The 15,286-nt window shown below is 45.9% G+C and overlaps 1 protein-coding gene across 2 annotated transcripts in view; it reads right to left on the reverse strand.

Moving 5' to 3' along the window:
* The window catches only part of KCNH1 (potassium voltage-gated channel subfamily H member 1), a 411,257-nt gene that overhangs the window by 104,505 nt on the left and 291,466 nt on the right, over positions 1-15,286 (reverse strand). For both annotated transcript variants that reach the window (XM_057728018.1, XM_057728017.1), the window contains exons 8-9: positions 13,299-13,498; positions 7,721-7,973 (exon numbers count right to left, since the gene is read on the reverse strand). In XM_057728018.1, coding sequence (XP_057584001.1) covers positions 7,721-7,973; positions 13,299-13,498 — 453 coding nt within the window. The remainder of the gene's footprint in view (positions 1-7,720; positions 7,974-13,298; positions 13,499-15,286) is intronic.

Consider the following 15,286-nt stretch of genomic DNA (forward strand, 5'->3'; position numbering starts at 1 on the left):
AATACTGGTTAAAGTGTTTAGAGAGACACTTAAACATAACTTCCTCCCCTTGTGCTGAGCACAAGCAAGAAACATTATTATACGGTTCACGGCAATAATGTTCACCCGGGCTCTTCAGTAAGTCCCCAGGGGAATGTGGAGGACTGCATCACAGAAGATAGCAGTGCAGGAAGTGGGGTGGTCTCTCCTCAATCCCTCATAAGAATCTTGGGAAACATCTCTAAAGGATTTAGCTTCTCTGCCTCTAACATAATGAGGATTTACACAAAGTTGTTGCTGTTTTTTAAACCTTTGTTAGAGAATCCATCTTATCTTCATTGTCTAGCCATCCTCTTTATCAAGAACTGTCTGAAGGAGGGGTTGGGAGTACCTACTCAAGTAAATGTCATTTTTTTCTGGTTGGATCAGGAAATAAAAAAAGAAATACTGTCAAGACTTCTTTTTGAAAAATAAAATGTCATTCTTTCAAATTGTATCCCAATAAGCAAAAGGATATGGGAAACTTGGAATGATGCTTTCTCAAGATCTACTTTAAATTTCTAAAAAAAAAAAAAATTGCTGATTTTGAAAGTAACATATGCTCTTTCAAAGAAGACTTGAAAGACAGACAAATATAAAAAAAAGGAAAATGAAAATCTCCTGGCACCTCAAAACCAAAGTCATCGACTGTAACATGGTGGTGAAGATGCTTGTGGGCTTTTACCTATGAATGTTAATCTGCACATAGCTGAGATCATATTACATTTAAAAATTGTATTTTACTTACTTTACTTATCATAAGAATTTCTAATATCATTTAAAATTCCTTTTTGAGCATTCTGAATGACTACACTCCCATTTCTTCTAAAATGCTCTGAAATACTTGGTCATTCAGAAAAACATTCATATATTCTCTCTGCACTTATTTTTTCTCCCCAGTTTCCTATTCCTTCCTCTGAATCCTAAGTCTCTGTCTCAAGGCTTGGCTTCTCTTTCCCAATTCCAGACTCGCCTGAGTAGCTGTTGAATGCCCCACTTGGATATCCCACTGGCCTTTAAACACCAACAAGTCAAAATCAAGCTCATCGGCTCTCTCACCACCCCTTCCTTCTGATGGTCTTGTTCCGTTGTCGGTACCTCCATCTTCCCACCCACCTGGAGTCAGTCCTCTCTCACCTCCCCATGTCTGCCCCCCACATCCTGTTGTATACAACCTTTCAGATTCTCCTCCCAGAATGCCTCAGGCACCTGTCGCTCCCATGCCAGATTCAGCAAATACAGGACACTCAGTGAACTCCAAACTTCAGATAACTGGGTACATTTTAGCATACACATGCCCCATTTACTATTTCGGAAATACTTCAGCTAAAAATCATTCTTTGCTCATATGAAATTCAAATTTAACTGGATATCCATGTTTTATTCGGCAGCCCTACTTCTCAGTTTCTCCTGCCCACACCCTAACATCTTCCATCCCTGTTATAAAGCCACAGTCACCAAACGGCCTCCTTATCTCTAAGTCAAATTCTTAATTTTTGCAAATCACAGCTCTAACAGTGTCATGCTTTACTCACCACCCTTGGTAGTTTCCCCCTGCCTAGTTCCTCAGGCTCACATTTAGAAACATCAACAGGCTAGCTAGGATCTGCCTCTCCAACCCATGTCCCACTGCTGCCCCTCAGGGCTCTCAGCTCCAGCACAAGCGCTGGTCTTGCGGTTACAGATTACCCTACACCCTCCATCCCCAGGCCTCCCTGGCACCATCCTTTCCACCTAGAAGACCCTACCTCACGTGTCCAAATTCTGACTCCATCTTCACAGAGCCACCACCCTAGGCTAGGGCCTCATCTCCTCGTACATACATCATGAGTAAGTTTATACTATCATTTTGGCAGTTCAGAAACAGCTGAAAAATTGGCAATTTCCTATAGTTTAGGCTACTGTAATAAAAGGTCCCCTATCTGGTGCTTCCCTGCCTTACCATCTTGTGCGTGTTCATTTCTTCAGCCCATTGCAAAAAGAAAGAATATCGAGTAGTGACTGCCTACAGCAATGTCTCTCAAGTACGGTCCTCTAATCACATGCAGTGGAATCACCTCACGGAAGGGGGGCTTGTTAACAATGCAGGAGCCAAGGCGCCAGCCTAGAGCCACAGAGTCAGCAGCTGTAGGGGCGGGTCTGGGAACCTGCACGGTGAACAAGCTTTTCAGCTGAGTCTTCTGCTCACTCGAGCTGAGAACCACTGGCCCACGTAGGAGGTCTACTCCATCTGCTCTACTCACACTCATCCCTGAAGATGCCACACATGTTCCTACCTCCAATGACTCTAGAGGCTTGTGAGGGTCCTTCTAAATAAGCCCAGTTCAACTTCTAGCTCTTCCATAAATGTTTCCCTGTTCACTCCAGGTAGTCTAGAGAAAGAAGTACCTATGTTATTTGTCACTAATCATGCATTTCTCTCCCCAAATGGGATAGAACATTCATCCAAGACAAGGATTTTTCTCTACGCTCCCACCCACCCCAAAGAAACTAACACCATGTTAGGCTGTGATAGTTGCTAAATAAGTAGGGGTTACATTAATGTCCAACCAAGGTCAATGGACCCAAAGAATTAACTTTGTTAACTATGAACAAAGATAAATAAGAATGCCTTCTAAATGAGGAACTGTGAGCAGGGACTGTTTAAAAATAAAAAAAAAGATTTCACCTGTGAGTAAGCATTTACAGCTTTACGTGTACATTTAAGAAGAATGTACATGTCAATCCTAGTTCAATAATGACAGAATTGCAAGGAGAAAGTTATCTCAGACTATCAGTGTTGCATGAGCCAAGGCCTGTCCATCAACCTTCCCCTTGGCCACTCCCCTTCCTTGGGCAGACTCTGGCCTGCCCACAAGTCCAGAAGTATTTCCTCTAGTTGAGAGCCATGTCTAGATCTACTCCAAAAAGACACTGCAAATTCATCAGAATAAGCCCATCATCCTTCCTCCCTCTCCTCCTCTGACTCTAAGGCCTGTCCAATTGCTGCTGGAAACTATTCTCTCTCTTCACCTCCCATTTCCTGGAGGTTCTCCCTCCCTGATCTCTCTGGCTCTTCTTCCCCTTCTCCCTTCTACCACCTCACTCAGGCCCTCATGATTTCTAACCTCCTGGTTAGCCTCCATGCCTCTGTATTTGTGGAACCCAAGTCTTCATGCCACTCCCATGTTTAAAAGCCTCTCTGCGCCCCTCATCCCCCCAAGATAAAGTCCAGATCCTTATTCTGGACCATGGGGCCCTTCACAGCCCAGCCTCTGCCTGCCTTTCAATTCAATTCAGCTCACTTCGGCAAACAGCCCCCAGTGCCTTCCATGTGCTGGGCCATGCCAGAGATATGAAACCAAAGGATCTCAGCTCATAGGCGACAGATGAGTAAACATGCAATTGATGCAGTGTGACGGTCTTAGCAGAACCATGGGAGGCCTTGGAGACTTAACCAGTTAGTGGCTACTCCTGCAGGTAGTCAGTACAGAACCAGGGCTACAGTTAAATCTCCAATTCCAGGTCCCGGGCTCTTTCCACTACTCAGTGTATCCTGGCAGCCAAGATGTCTGTCTTGCCCAATACGATGAACCAAAACAAAACAAAAAGACACGAGACGACCCGTGATTAAAATATGTACAATAAACTAAAAGAGGATCACTTTAAAACAATCTAATGAATAAAATGCACAGGCTAAAGGCTTGAATTTATTTCTAAGAGCCAAGAAACCAAATTGGAGAAGCCATGAAGTGATTTCTAAGAGAATTCCAAAAGGAAATTAGGAGGGTATCGTCTCAAAAATCAGGCAGAGAACCTCAGAGGGAAAGGAGAACACAAGAGATCATCTAATATATTCTCTGCCCTCAGGTGACAGATATTGTATATGTTTGCGGGACCATGTTTCTAAACTGTGGGCTGAGAGCAGGTCAAGTAAGCAATTTAGTGGGTTATGACAGTCAGTTTCTTTTAAAATGAAAGTGAGTAGAATCTAGTAGGAAATATGAGGCTGCATTTCGTGCACCAAGAGTAAGTACTGAGTTTTACGTATAATTGTGTGTGTGTACACGTGTTTTTTAGTTCACAATACAATATACATCATGTTGCAGTCAAGAAAGTTCGAAAAACACTCTTCTAGAAAACTTTTATTAGAAAGGGTTTTATTTTTAACACATACTAAACATACTCAGTTATGAGTCCTGACCCTTTTCTTCATTCTTGGAGTCTGTGCTAAAATTAAACAGAGAATGGGGGTGGAATATTAGAACTAGGAGGAGGAAACAAATTAGCAGAATGTAAATGAGTGAACTGCTAACAAGAGGCTAGAGACCAAAGGAATGAGATGGATGAGTTCTGGGCTTTTTCCAAAAGCCTCCTGCTGTCTGGTAACTAAGGATTCCCTGGCTATTCTCATTGGAGTACTGGGTACACAGTAGCTGCTCAGTAGAAGCACCTGTATTCTCTATGGTAACAGTTATCAAGCAGTGTGATTGGTGCCTTTTTAATAAAGTCAGTCTCCTCTATCTGCAGCAGCTCCTGGAAGGCTGGGCTCATGTTTGGTCCACGGCTGCATTCCCACATCTATGATAGTTGCCTCAATAAATTTCAGCTGGATTGAGCTGAAAGGTATCAAAGGACAATAAAGATCCAGTTCTAACATCTATTAGATGCTTGAACCCCCTTCGCAAGAACAAACAGATTTCAGTTCATTGAGCAAAAGATATTCTAGGCACTTCCCTGGTGGCACAGTGGTTAAGAACCCACCTGTCAATGCAGGGGACATGGGTTCAATCCCTGGTCTGGGAACATCCCACATGCCGAGGAGCAACAAAGTCTGTGTGCCACAACTACTGAGCCTGCGCTCTAGAGCCCATGAGCCACAACTACTGAGCCTTCGTGCCGCAACTACTGAAGCCCATGCACCTAGAGCCCGTGCTCCACAACAAGAGAAGCCACTACACTGAGAAGCCCACTCACCGCTACGAAGAGTAGCCCCCGCTCACCACAACTAGAGAGAGCCTGCATGAAGCAGTGAAGACCTAACACAGCCAAAAAAAAAAAAAAAAATTCTAATTAGAGGAAAACAACAAAACTCCAAACTGAAGTTTCCAGGGAGAAAATAGCTTGGACTCTTATACCTCTTGGCCCAGAGGTCAAATTCACTCAAAGGATTGTGTCATCCTTTTATAGAATAAAAGCCTCTTGAAATGTCAAAGATTCTTTAGGATGTCAAGCTTGGACCCAGTCTGGCTCCTGGGGTACCTGCTTTTTCTAGTCTGAACAGCTTGAGGACAACAACCGCTTTGAATCTGAAGTTGCTGAGCTATTCCTGAGGCCCCATCTACATTTCTAGCTGGAGCCAGCAGGATGCCCAGGAGGACCCGAGGCAGAGGGCTGGACTTGGAGAGGCAGTCAACTGACCAAGTAAATTAAAGAACCAAGTCCTGCCTGCTTCCCCACAAGAAGCCCAGGCTGAGGGGAGGTGAGACAGGGCTGGGAAGTAATCATTTGCCTTCCTCACCCTCTGCAGCACTTCCTACCTCCACACCTAGGTGTCCAAACCCAACCCCTAATAGTACAGCAGTCTGGGGGAAGGGGTTGATCAAGAAGCCCTGAGCGTAGTAAGTAAGGGGATGGTACTGGTCTGAGGCTAGACTCCTTGGAAAGGCATATGGTGAGCTATCAGTGAGGGGAGTGGTGAAAAATGTCCTGCACCAAAGGATCAACTCAAATTCAAATTCAAATTCAAATTCAAAGGAGACCCCACCAGTCACTAGCTACCCTCCTTCTCAGCCAGGCAAATGTCCAGAGAGTTATCATCAAAGGAGAGTCCTCTTCATTGGGGACACTGATTAGTATCAAAGGTAGAAAGCAATGGCTTTACCCTTAATGTGTGCTGTTCCTTATACACAGTCAAATCTCACATTTCTGTGGATGAGGAAGGCAAGCAACAGAATAATCCTGTCTGCAGAGTTCAGTGGATACTAGGAATCCAAAACTTATTTCAACAAAGAGTTTCAGCTTCTATCTCCCACTGAATCTCTATCCTGGTCTCCCTCCCACCAGCTGCCAGCAGAAGCTGAAGGAATACAAAGCATTCTTGGGCTAATCTGAGTAGAATATAATCAAGAGGGCAAGTTGGCTCAGGGCCAGGGAGAGAATAGGCTGCATATTATATGCTCCCAAAAAAGCAGAAACAAAGTTTAGGCTTTAAAAAAAAAAATACTATCTGTGTCTTGATACTTGGTTTGAATCTCAAGTCTAACTTCAGTGTAACAATCCCTCCCTGCCTCAGTTTTCTAAGAAAGCACACCCAAAGATTAAAAAAAAAAAAAAGAAAAGTCCACAATGCCTAGCAAGGTCTGGCAACTGAATGGGCCAGCAAACTACATACTAACATTGGGAATGCAGTATTGCTCAATGGATCAGAGCAGAGGTTCTGGAGTCAGAGGGACTCCAGGATGCTGGCTCCATGGACCTCATCAGCTATAAGCCTTGGGAAGGTTCCCTAAGCTTTCTGAGCTGTCCTTGTCTCATCTACAAAACGGGGATAATAAAACCACTTCACAGGATTACTGTAAAGATGAACTGAGAATCTGTATGCAAAATGCTTGGTGCAGAACAGGTGACCATAAATGATGGGTCTTACTATGAGGGCTTGCCCCCTCGGAGAGGTAAACATGCTCCCAACTAAAGAGCTGTTCTGCAGCTGCCTCAGGCAATCAGATGAATCCCTCAAAGGCCGCTGATGCTCAAATACCAAATACCCACATGTTCTCCCATGTCCTTCCTCCTCCCCCCATGCTCCCTATTACAGTGCATGGCATCCAGCCTCCCGAGTTTCCAAGGGAGAGATCTTGCAGTCCTCGTTGACTTCCCTCTCCCCTCACAGCCAATCCATCATCATCAGCTGCTGTTGATTCTGCTTCTTAAAATATGCCAACTCCATTTGCTTCTCTCCCTCTGCCCACCACAAATATTAGTTCAGGGCCCCACCAACTTGCCCCTAGATAACAGGTCTCTAGCCTCACGTCCCTGTCCCACCTTCCCCCTTCAATTAACTCTACAACTACAGTCATCTTTCTAGAGTGCAAATCTGATTGTGCCTCTCCCTTGCTTTAAACCCTTCACTGGTTCCTCAAAATAAAATCCTAGTCCCTTAGTGTGGCTTCCAGAACCTTCCATGATCTGCCTAGTGCTCAGATCTCCCTTCCCAGACTCATCTCTCACCATGTCCCTCCTTGCTCTACGTGTTCCAGCCACACTGAGTACTTAACAGTTGCACAAATGAATCATGCTTTCCCTCTCTCTCTCTCCATTGATCTCAAACATGTTTTATTTTTTTTAGACTACTCCTTTGTCCCTTCCCTTCACCATGTTAACTCATACTCATTTTTTAGTTTCAACTTAGATGTCATTTCTTCCAGGAAGCTGTCCCCAATATTTGAATCCTGGGTTAGGTGTCCTTTCCACTGTATACAAATGTCTACTTATTTGTTCACCTCCCCTAGTAGAGCCCCTGGAGGACAAAATCCATTTTTGTCATTGAAACATCCCAAGTGCCTCAAACAGTGCCTGGCACAAGACGGGCACTCAGATATTTGTTGGATAGATGTATGGATGCTAATCATTGGTCCGGCCCCATGGAGCCATTTCTGGTTGAAGGCGGTAGCTGCCCACCCCAGGTACCAGCAGGTCTCCATCCAGCAAAGGTAACACCTACCTAGAATGGCCACCACCTCGTCATCCTGGATCACCTCCAGGGAGCCGGAGACCACAAAGCAGAGGCTGTCGACACTCTCTCCCGCATGGTAGATGAGGTCCCCTGGGGCGCAGTGCACCGTCTGGAACTCCATGGCCAGTGCCCGCAGGCAGCCGTCGCTGGCCAGCCGGAAGGCCGGGTGCTCCTTGAACACCTTGCGGTTCAGGTGCACGCAGATGTCAGCTCTCATGTCCTTGGGGCAGATCTGCAGGACCTGGCCAAGCATGGGGAGAAAAAGTGTCAGGATCCTCTCTGTGGCCTCCAGCTCGCTGCTTCCCAGGGCAGAAACAACACCCGCTAGACTAGACCACACTTTTCAAGGCACCAGTGGGCAAGACAGCCACAGGACCTGTCCTTGCAGACTTACCTTCTTGTGGGAGAGACAGACAGTGACCCCAAAGTCTATGCTAAATGCTCAGGACAGGGGCTTGAGTCAGGGGGCTGGGAGCATGTGAGACCCTTTAGACAGGAAATCCGGGAAGGTCTCTCTGAGGAGGTGATAATTCAGCTGACATCTACATAACGTGTCAGAGGGAGCCCTTTGAAAGAAGAACATTCCAGCAGAACAGCAAAGGCTGTGAGGGGACCTGAGCAACAGCCAGTGTGAATGAGGGGAAAGGTGGGCGTGAGAGACGAGGTTTCGGGAGAACGCCAAGCATGAGAGCATGTGGAGACTTTTAAATTATGAAAATACCTCGATTTTGATTCTGAGCATAATGGGGACATGTTGGAGGACTTCGAGTAGGGGAGTGACAGGGGATCCTCTATGTTTTAAGATGATCGTTGCAGCTCTGGAGTGGAGTTAGAGGGTTGGCTGTAGGCCAGCAGGAGTGGAGCCAGGAATCGAGTTAGCTTACTCCTGCAGGCATCCAGGTGAGCAGTGAGGGGACTTGGACGGGGCTGCTGGCAGGGGAGCCAGTGAGAAGTCATCAAATTCTGAATATATTCTGAAGATACAGCTGACACGGTCTGCTGATGGGCTGAAGCTGCAGGTGATTTGAAGAGAGATATTAAGTAATATTTACTGAGCACTCACTATGTGCCAGGCATTGCTAAGCACTTTGGAGTCATTCATTCATTTCATACGTTTCTACTGAACACCTTATTTTATGCCATGAATCCTTCTAGGCTCTGAGGATATAGCAGCAAACAAAACCCCCTGCGTTTGTGTGACTTACTATCTAGTGGGAGGGGACAAATAAAAAGCAAAATAAGTAAAATTGAGCAGTAAGTGCTAAGGAGAACAATAAGGAAAGAAAGCAGAGGGAAAGTCAGGAGTGTTGTGATGTTACATTTTCAAGTGTTACATGCACCAGCTAATTGCATCCTCACATAAATCCTATGATGTAAGTGCTATTATGGTACCGTTTTACAGATGAGGAAACTAAGGTACAGAGGACATCAATAACTTGCCCAAAGTTGCACAGCTGGGAAACTGCAGAGGTGGGCTCTCCAACTAGGCAGTCTGACTCCAGAGCCCAGTTTAGATACAAATCACTTCCTATATGATAAAGCTGCCCAAAGGGCTTGTCCTTTGACTCCCAGCATCTAGGAACTCAAGGCGAAATGGGAACTATAAGAGGCCATGTGGGTCTCATCTTCCAAAGAAATAAAAATTTCTCAGCCTTTCCTAGGGGGAGAAATATTCCTCTGGATTAAATTTTTGCAAGAAAGCATTCATAGACCCTTAAGTAGCAGGCACGAAGTAACACAAAAAGACACCTTCAAGTGCCCTTTTCCAGAGAAATCAAGACTGTTCCTAAAATAATCCTTTCTCCTGTCCTGGACTGTGAACAAAGCTGGGGGCATACAATCAAACATGTTAAATGAAGACATTTCCTTGGGGTGCGGGTTACTTCCCCACCCCTGCTTCTCTGCCTCAGCACAGGCCATTTGCCTCTACATCTGGTGCTCACCTCCGAATGTGGAAGTCCCCCAGCCTCCTTCAAAACCCGGCTCACATCTCACCTTGCCCAGGACAACTCCACTCCAGTCCCACCCCTCTGCATTCCTCCTTGCTCTGCACTGGAAAGAGGAGGACAAATAGTTGAAATCCCAGTTCCTTCCTCTCCAAGTGACTTAACTGCTCTACACTCTAGGTTCTTCTGTAAAAAAGCACGCTGCTAATGTCGCCTTATGAGGATTAAGTGAAATTATATCTATCAGTACACATCCTCAGGACACTGCCTGGCCCCAGTAAGGGACTCAATAGATGCAGATCCCTTCCTCTATGTGCCTCTGCATTCTTGCTCTGGGGCTGTACGATGCCAAGGAAGCGAGCCTGTGCCCTGGGAGCAGGGATGGAGGTCTGGCCCAGGAAAACTCAGACTGCCAATGCTTGGGCAGAGTGCGTGCTAAGTACTTCCCTCCTTCAGGCTCATTAAAACATGACTCCTGTAGAAATGCAGATTTAATTTGGATCCTCTTCTCTCCAAGCAGAACGCCAGGGAGCGGGAAATACTTGCTTGTCATGTCAAGACTGTGCTCAGTTGTTTGAAACCAGGATTTGTTCTCCAGGTGATTTCACTTCTAAATATTTCCTTTCCTTTGGGGTGGGCTTTGCTGGCAGAGGTGTGCAGACAATGTTTTATTCATGGGCACTGTTCCCAGAGCCGGGGAAAGCACATGTGAGGAGGAAAGGGGACCCGGAGTGGAGAAATTAGAGACTCTCATGGCTACCAGCATCTTCATCATTCTTCTGTTGGCCCCACACTGGCGGGGGTGAGGGCTCCTGAATGCCTCTTTCTGAGGGAGGGTGTCAGCTCGAGAACCCCTAGGCTTCCTGGGCCACCTGCCCCTCTGCTTGGTATGAGGAGAGATCATTCTTGCTCGTCTCTGAGGCCTCGAAGGCCCCAAGGAGATGTCCCCACAGAGGTTCATGGGGCATCCTGGGGGAGAAAGAGGTGGGGCAGAATGAGGCATGGATGTGAGAACAGGCTTTAGGATCAGGCAGATCTGGATTCAAGTCCTGGCTTCCACATGTACTAGTCATGTGGACTTGAAGCTATACTTCTTTCCCCAAGTCTTCCTCTTCTAACTTGAGTATAGAATTCTTCAGAGGATTCCAGGAGCTGCTGTGTGAAAGTTCTGGGTATGATGCCCAGCACATGGCAGGGCTCAACGCACAGGAGCTCTCATTCCTGACATTGTCATCACAGCAGAGCAGCAGGTCAGCCTGAGGGAAGCTTTGACATTGAGAAGATCAGAGCTGAAAGGGCCTTAGAGGTTGGCCTTAGTCTTAAAAGTCATAGTTTCCATGTGTCACAGACAAGGAAGGAAACTGAGGCTCAGAGGGACCAATGATGTGTTCAAGGTCATCAGCTAATTATTGGTAACAATGGAGTTGCTCAGCACTCCCACCCTTCCACTGCACCCACACATCCCCAGTCATCACTGACCATTCTGACCTGGAATGGAGCGGAGGGAAACAAGGGAGGGGCACAGAACCTTGGGACTGGCTTTCTCCCCAGCAGCTGCCTGCCAAGGAAGAGTGCTCCCCACCCCAAGGCCGGGCTGGGCTCTGCACTGAGTTGCTACAATATTCCCTCTTCCATCTGGATCAGGGCTTGGGGCAAATCCCAAAGCCCCCCAGGAAGACAGCAGGGAGATAGTGTGGAGGGGAAGGGAGGGCCAGAGCTGATGGGTGCTGTCTCCCATGGGCAGTCATCCAGCCCAGCCCTGCAGTGAGGGCAGGAAAGGGCTCCTCTCCCACAACCAGATTTACAAAGGCATCCTGGCCCCTGAGAAAAGGAACCCCACGGCTGAGAGATCAAAGTTCCTTTCTGCTCCATCAGCTGCCAGGCATCCACAGAACCTACGGGGGCCTAGTTGAGATGGCAGAGCAGAAACAACAGCAGTGGGGCCAGCGGTTAGCAAAGCCAGGGATGCAGTCCCACGCAACCGATGCCCTGCCTGTCTGAGAAATGAGGGCAACTTCATCTGGACTCGTCCTTCTTCCCTCCAGTAAGTTTTAAATTAAAAACAACAACAACAAAAGTAATAGTAGGAAAAGCACAAGCTTTGAAGTCAGATAAAACTAGGTTCAAATCCTGACTTTGTCATGTTTAACTCTATGACCAGGGACATTTAATAAAATTAATTGGGCTGCCGTGTTCTCATCCCTTCAATAGAGCGACTCCCTCCCTGGACTCTCACGAAGCCTAAGTGAAGCTTGAATGCAGGGCCAGGCATGGGCAGAAGTGCAGTAAATATCTGCTCTTGATGCACCTTCAAGACATGGTAGCTGGTTATTGTTGTAATTATGGCCGATATTCAATAGAATCAAAGTATTGTTCCTTTTAAGTTGGGATCAGTTAAATTTAGTTAAATTTCCCCAATTAAATTGTCAACTCTCAACTGACTCTTCCAATGGAGAAAGGCCAGGAGCATGGAGAGCTGATCCCCAAGGCAGCTGAATTTGGCTTTAAAGGTGTCACAAAGGTATTTTTGCAATTGTGACATCGTTCTGTTTGCCTCATTCTAACAATGAAAGGTATCAGTATTCCCTGAGTACTTAGAGAATGGTGATTAAAGGGAGAAGTGCTATTAAAAGACTTGAGAAGCAGAGAAAAACTAACCTAGGATTACATCTTTGCTCATAGAAAATACTACAAAGGAGATCATTCATAAATGTTTACTAGAAAGTCCACCGTATCGTCTCTGTTCTTTTCAATACCACCAAATTTTCTTCCTTTTCTTGAAATGCATCTGGAATAATGCAACTCTTGGAGAAAGACAGAGATTTACTGCCATTTCCATTTTATAAGGTGGGAAAACTGATGCCTAGAAAGGAGCCTAAGAGATGCTCTGGTCAAGTTAGCTGCTTATTAATAAACAAGCCTTTGGTTGGTATCTCCCGGACTTGTCTAACAAATAGAACACTTATTTAAAATGCAGATTCCCAATCCCCACCTCACCCCATTCCTTCCCTCCAAATTCTGACTCCAAAGATCTGAACTGGTGGCTGGGAATCTGTTTTTAATGACCACATGATGGGATTCTCATCAGGGCCAAGACTACATTAAGGCAACAGCCTTGGAAACAGAACATAAGGAGATGCTACAAACTCAGTCACCAAGATAAACCACAGTTTAGCGCAATATTTGGAAAAATTCAAATTCATGAAAAAAATCCATGATGAACAAAATACTGAAAGTGTGAATAAAGAGCGGATTGGCAGCGATACTGTGCCGTCTTGGGGCCTGAGGTGAAAGGAAAATCAGTAATACTGATCATCTCACCCTTGGTGGCCCGGATTCCTATCAGCATACCAGCCTGGGAAATCCTGCCCTAGACAGACTTCTAGTCCATCTCTTCTCTAGGAGACATACCCTGCTTTTCCAGTTTCTTAAGTAATGGCTCTTAATTGCTGGTCCTTGAGAAAGTTTGATGTGGAAGCAATCAAAATCTCTGGAGGTAGGAAATGGGATTCCGAAACTATACCCCGATGAATTCAGATGCACAGCCAGGTGTAAACAGCACTGCCCTAGGTGAGCCTCAGGTCTCCCTGGGAAAGACGAGCGACAAGTGGCCTCCTTACCTTCTCTGTGTCGATGCCTCTGGACATGGACCAGGTGGACACGATATAATCCATGACGCGCTCGCTCAGTCCCTTGGGCACCTGGTAGAGCTTCAGGAAGTCCCGGACGCTGTTGAGCATCTCATGATACCTGTTGGTGTTGGCATACATCTGTTGGAAAATGGTCGTCACGTTCCCAAAGATGGTGGCATAGAGAAGTGCTAGAGGCGAGAGGAGGAGAAAAACACCCATAAATGGTCCCTGAATAAGACCCAAGAATACCCAACTGGCCCAGAGCAGGCCGATGGCCAGAGCTGCCCGCCCCAGAGCAGAGAGTCCTGACCTTCTCAGAAGAACCTCACCCCGAGCCTCTGGGAGTGGACCCAAAGAAAGAGTCTCCAAACACCAGGCCACTAGGACAAATGTGTGGGAGACAGGGCTAGAGTGGGGGGAGCTGGCATGACTGGGGCCAGAACCAGGAGACAGATAGCAGTGGGGGCTGGGACAGGACAGCTGGACTGCTTCACTGTATACGTCTTATCACAAAAAGCTTGAGCCATGCCTGAAACCATCAGTCAAATGTGTTCTTATGTGCTCTGTACCAGTCCAAATCCAAACCTATCAGCAAGTCATCTTTTTAAAGCCCGTCTATGTGCCAACTACACTACCTTCCAGAGACAGGATGGGGATTGTGCCATTCGGTCCTGGCTCTCACACAGCAAACAACATAGCAAAGGACAGATTTTAAAAATGTAATCACAAATAACTAAACAATAGCAAGTCTGCCAACAGCATTGAAGGATGTTATACTTTGCTTTATATTTGTGGTTAAGGTGCATGTTAACACAGCAATCCACTTCAGTGTGATGTGGCTCCTGGGGGAAAAAGCATGGCTTTGATATGAGCAGAATAAAATCAGGTCCCCTCCGAGATGTAACAAGCACACATTACACACTACTGCTGCTCCCTCTACATTAATGTCATGAAGAAGAACCGTTATGTCAACACAAAACCCCACATTCTACATGTAACCCCCATTTGCTCTTGAATGCTAAGCTCAAGTGCTACCTCTTCCAGGAAGCCTCCTCAACACCCCCTCCTCCATCTGTCCTCATGAGGGTGACCGTGACCCCCCAGGCATACAGATATTCCTCGATTTACAATAGGGTTACATTCTGATAAAGCCATCATAAATTGGAAATACTGTAAGTCGAAAATGCATTTAATACACCTAACCTACCAAACATCACAGCTTAGCCTAGTTAGCTTAATCGTGCTCAGAACATGTACATTAGCCTACGGCTGGGCAAAGTCACGTAACACAAAGTCTGTTTTGTAATAAAGTGTGAAATATCTTATGTAGTTTATTGAACACTGTACTGAAAGTGAAAAACAGGATGGTTGTTGACCCTCGTGATCTAGTGGCTGACCAGGAGCCACTTCCCAGCATCACAAGAGTGTACCATACTGCATGTCACTAGCCCGGAAAAAGATCAGAATTCCAAACTGGAAGTACAGTTTCAGCTGAAAGTATATTGGTTTCACACCATTGAAAAGTTGAAAAATCCTAAGTCCGAGACTATCTGTATTTCCATGGAGCTCGTGTTATAAACACCATTTTGCAATCATATTCTTCTTTCTCTGCCTGTGCCCTTACAGGGCAGGCTTGAAGGCTGGACTCAGCCTTTCCTTGCCATTGTAGCCCTGGGAGCTAATGCTGTACCAGTACCCAATAAATATTTGTCATATTAGTGCATTTCACACTTTTTTTGCTACGGCTTATTTAAAAAAAGTTACTATTGACATACAATGAACTGTACATGTTGAATTATACAAACAACTTGGTAAGCTCTGACATATGTATACACCCATAAAACAATCACTACAATCCAGATAGTAACATATCCACCACCCCTAAAAGTTTTCTCATGTCCATTTACAATCCCTCCCCTCCCCCACCATCTCCGAACAACTGACGTTTTCTGTCACCATAGACTAGCTTACATGTT

Source organism: Hippopotamus amphibius, chromosome 3 (genome assembly GCF_030028045.1).
Source record: "Hippopotamus amphibius kiboko isolate mHipAmp2 chromosome 3, mHipAmp2.hap2, whole genome shotgun sequence".
NCBI classification, from domain to species: Eukaryota; Metazoa; Chordata; class Mammalia; order Artiodactyla; family Hippopotamidae; genus Hippopotamus; species Hippopotamus amphibius.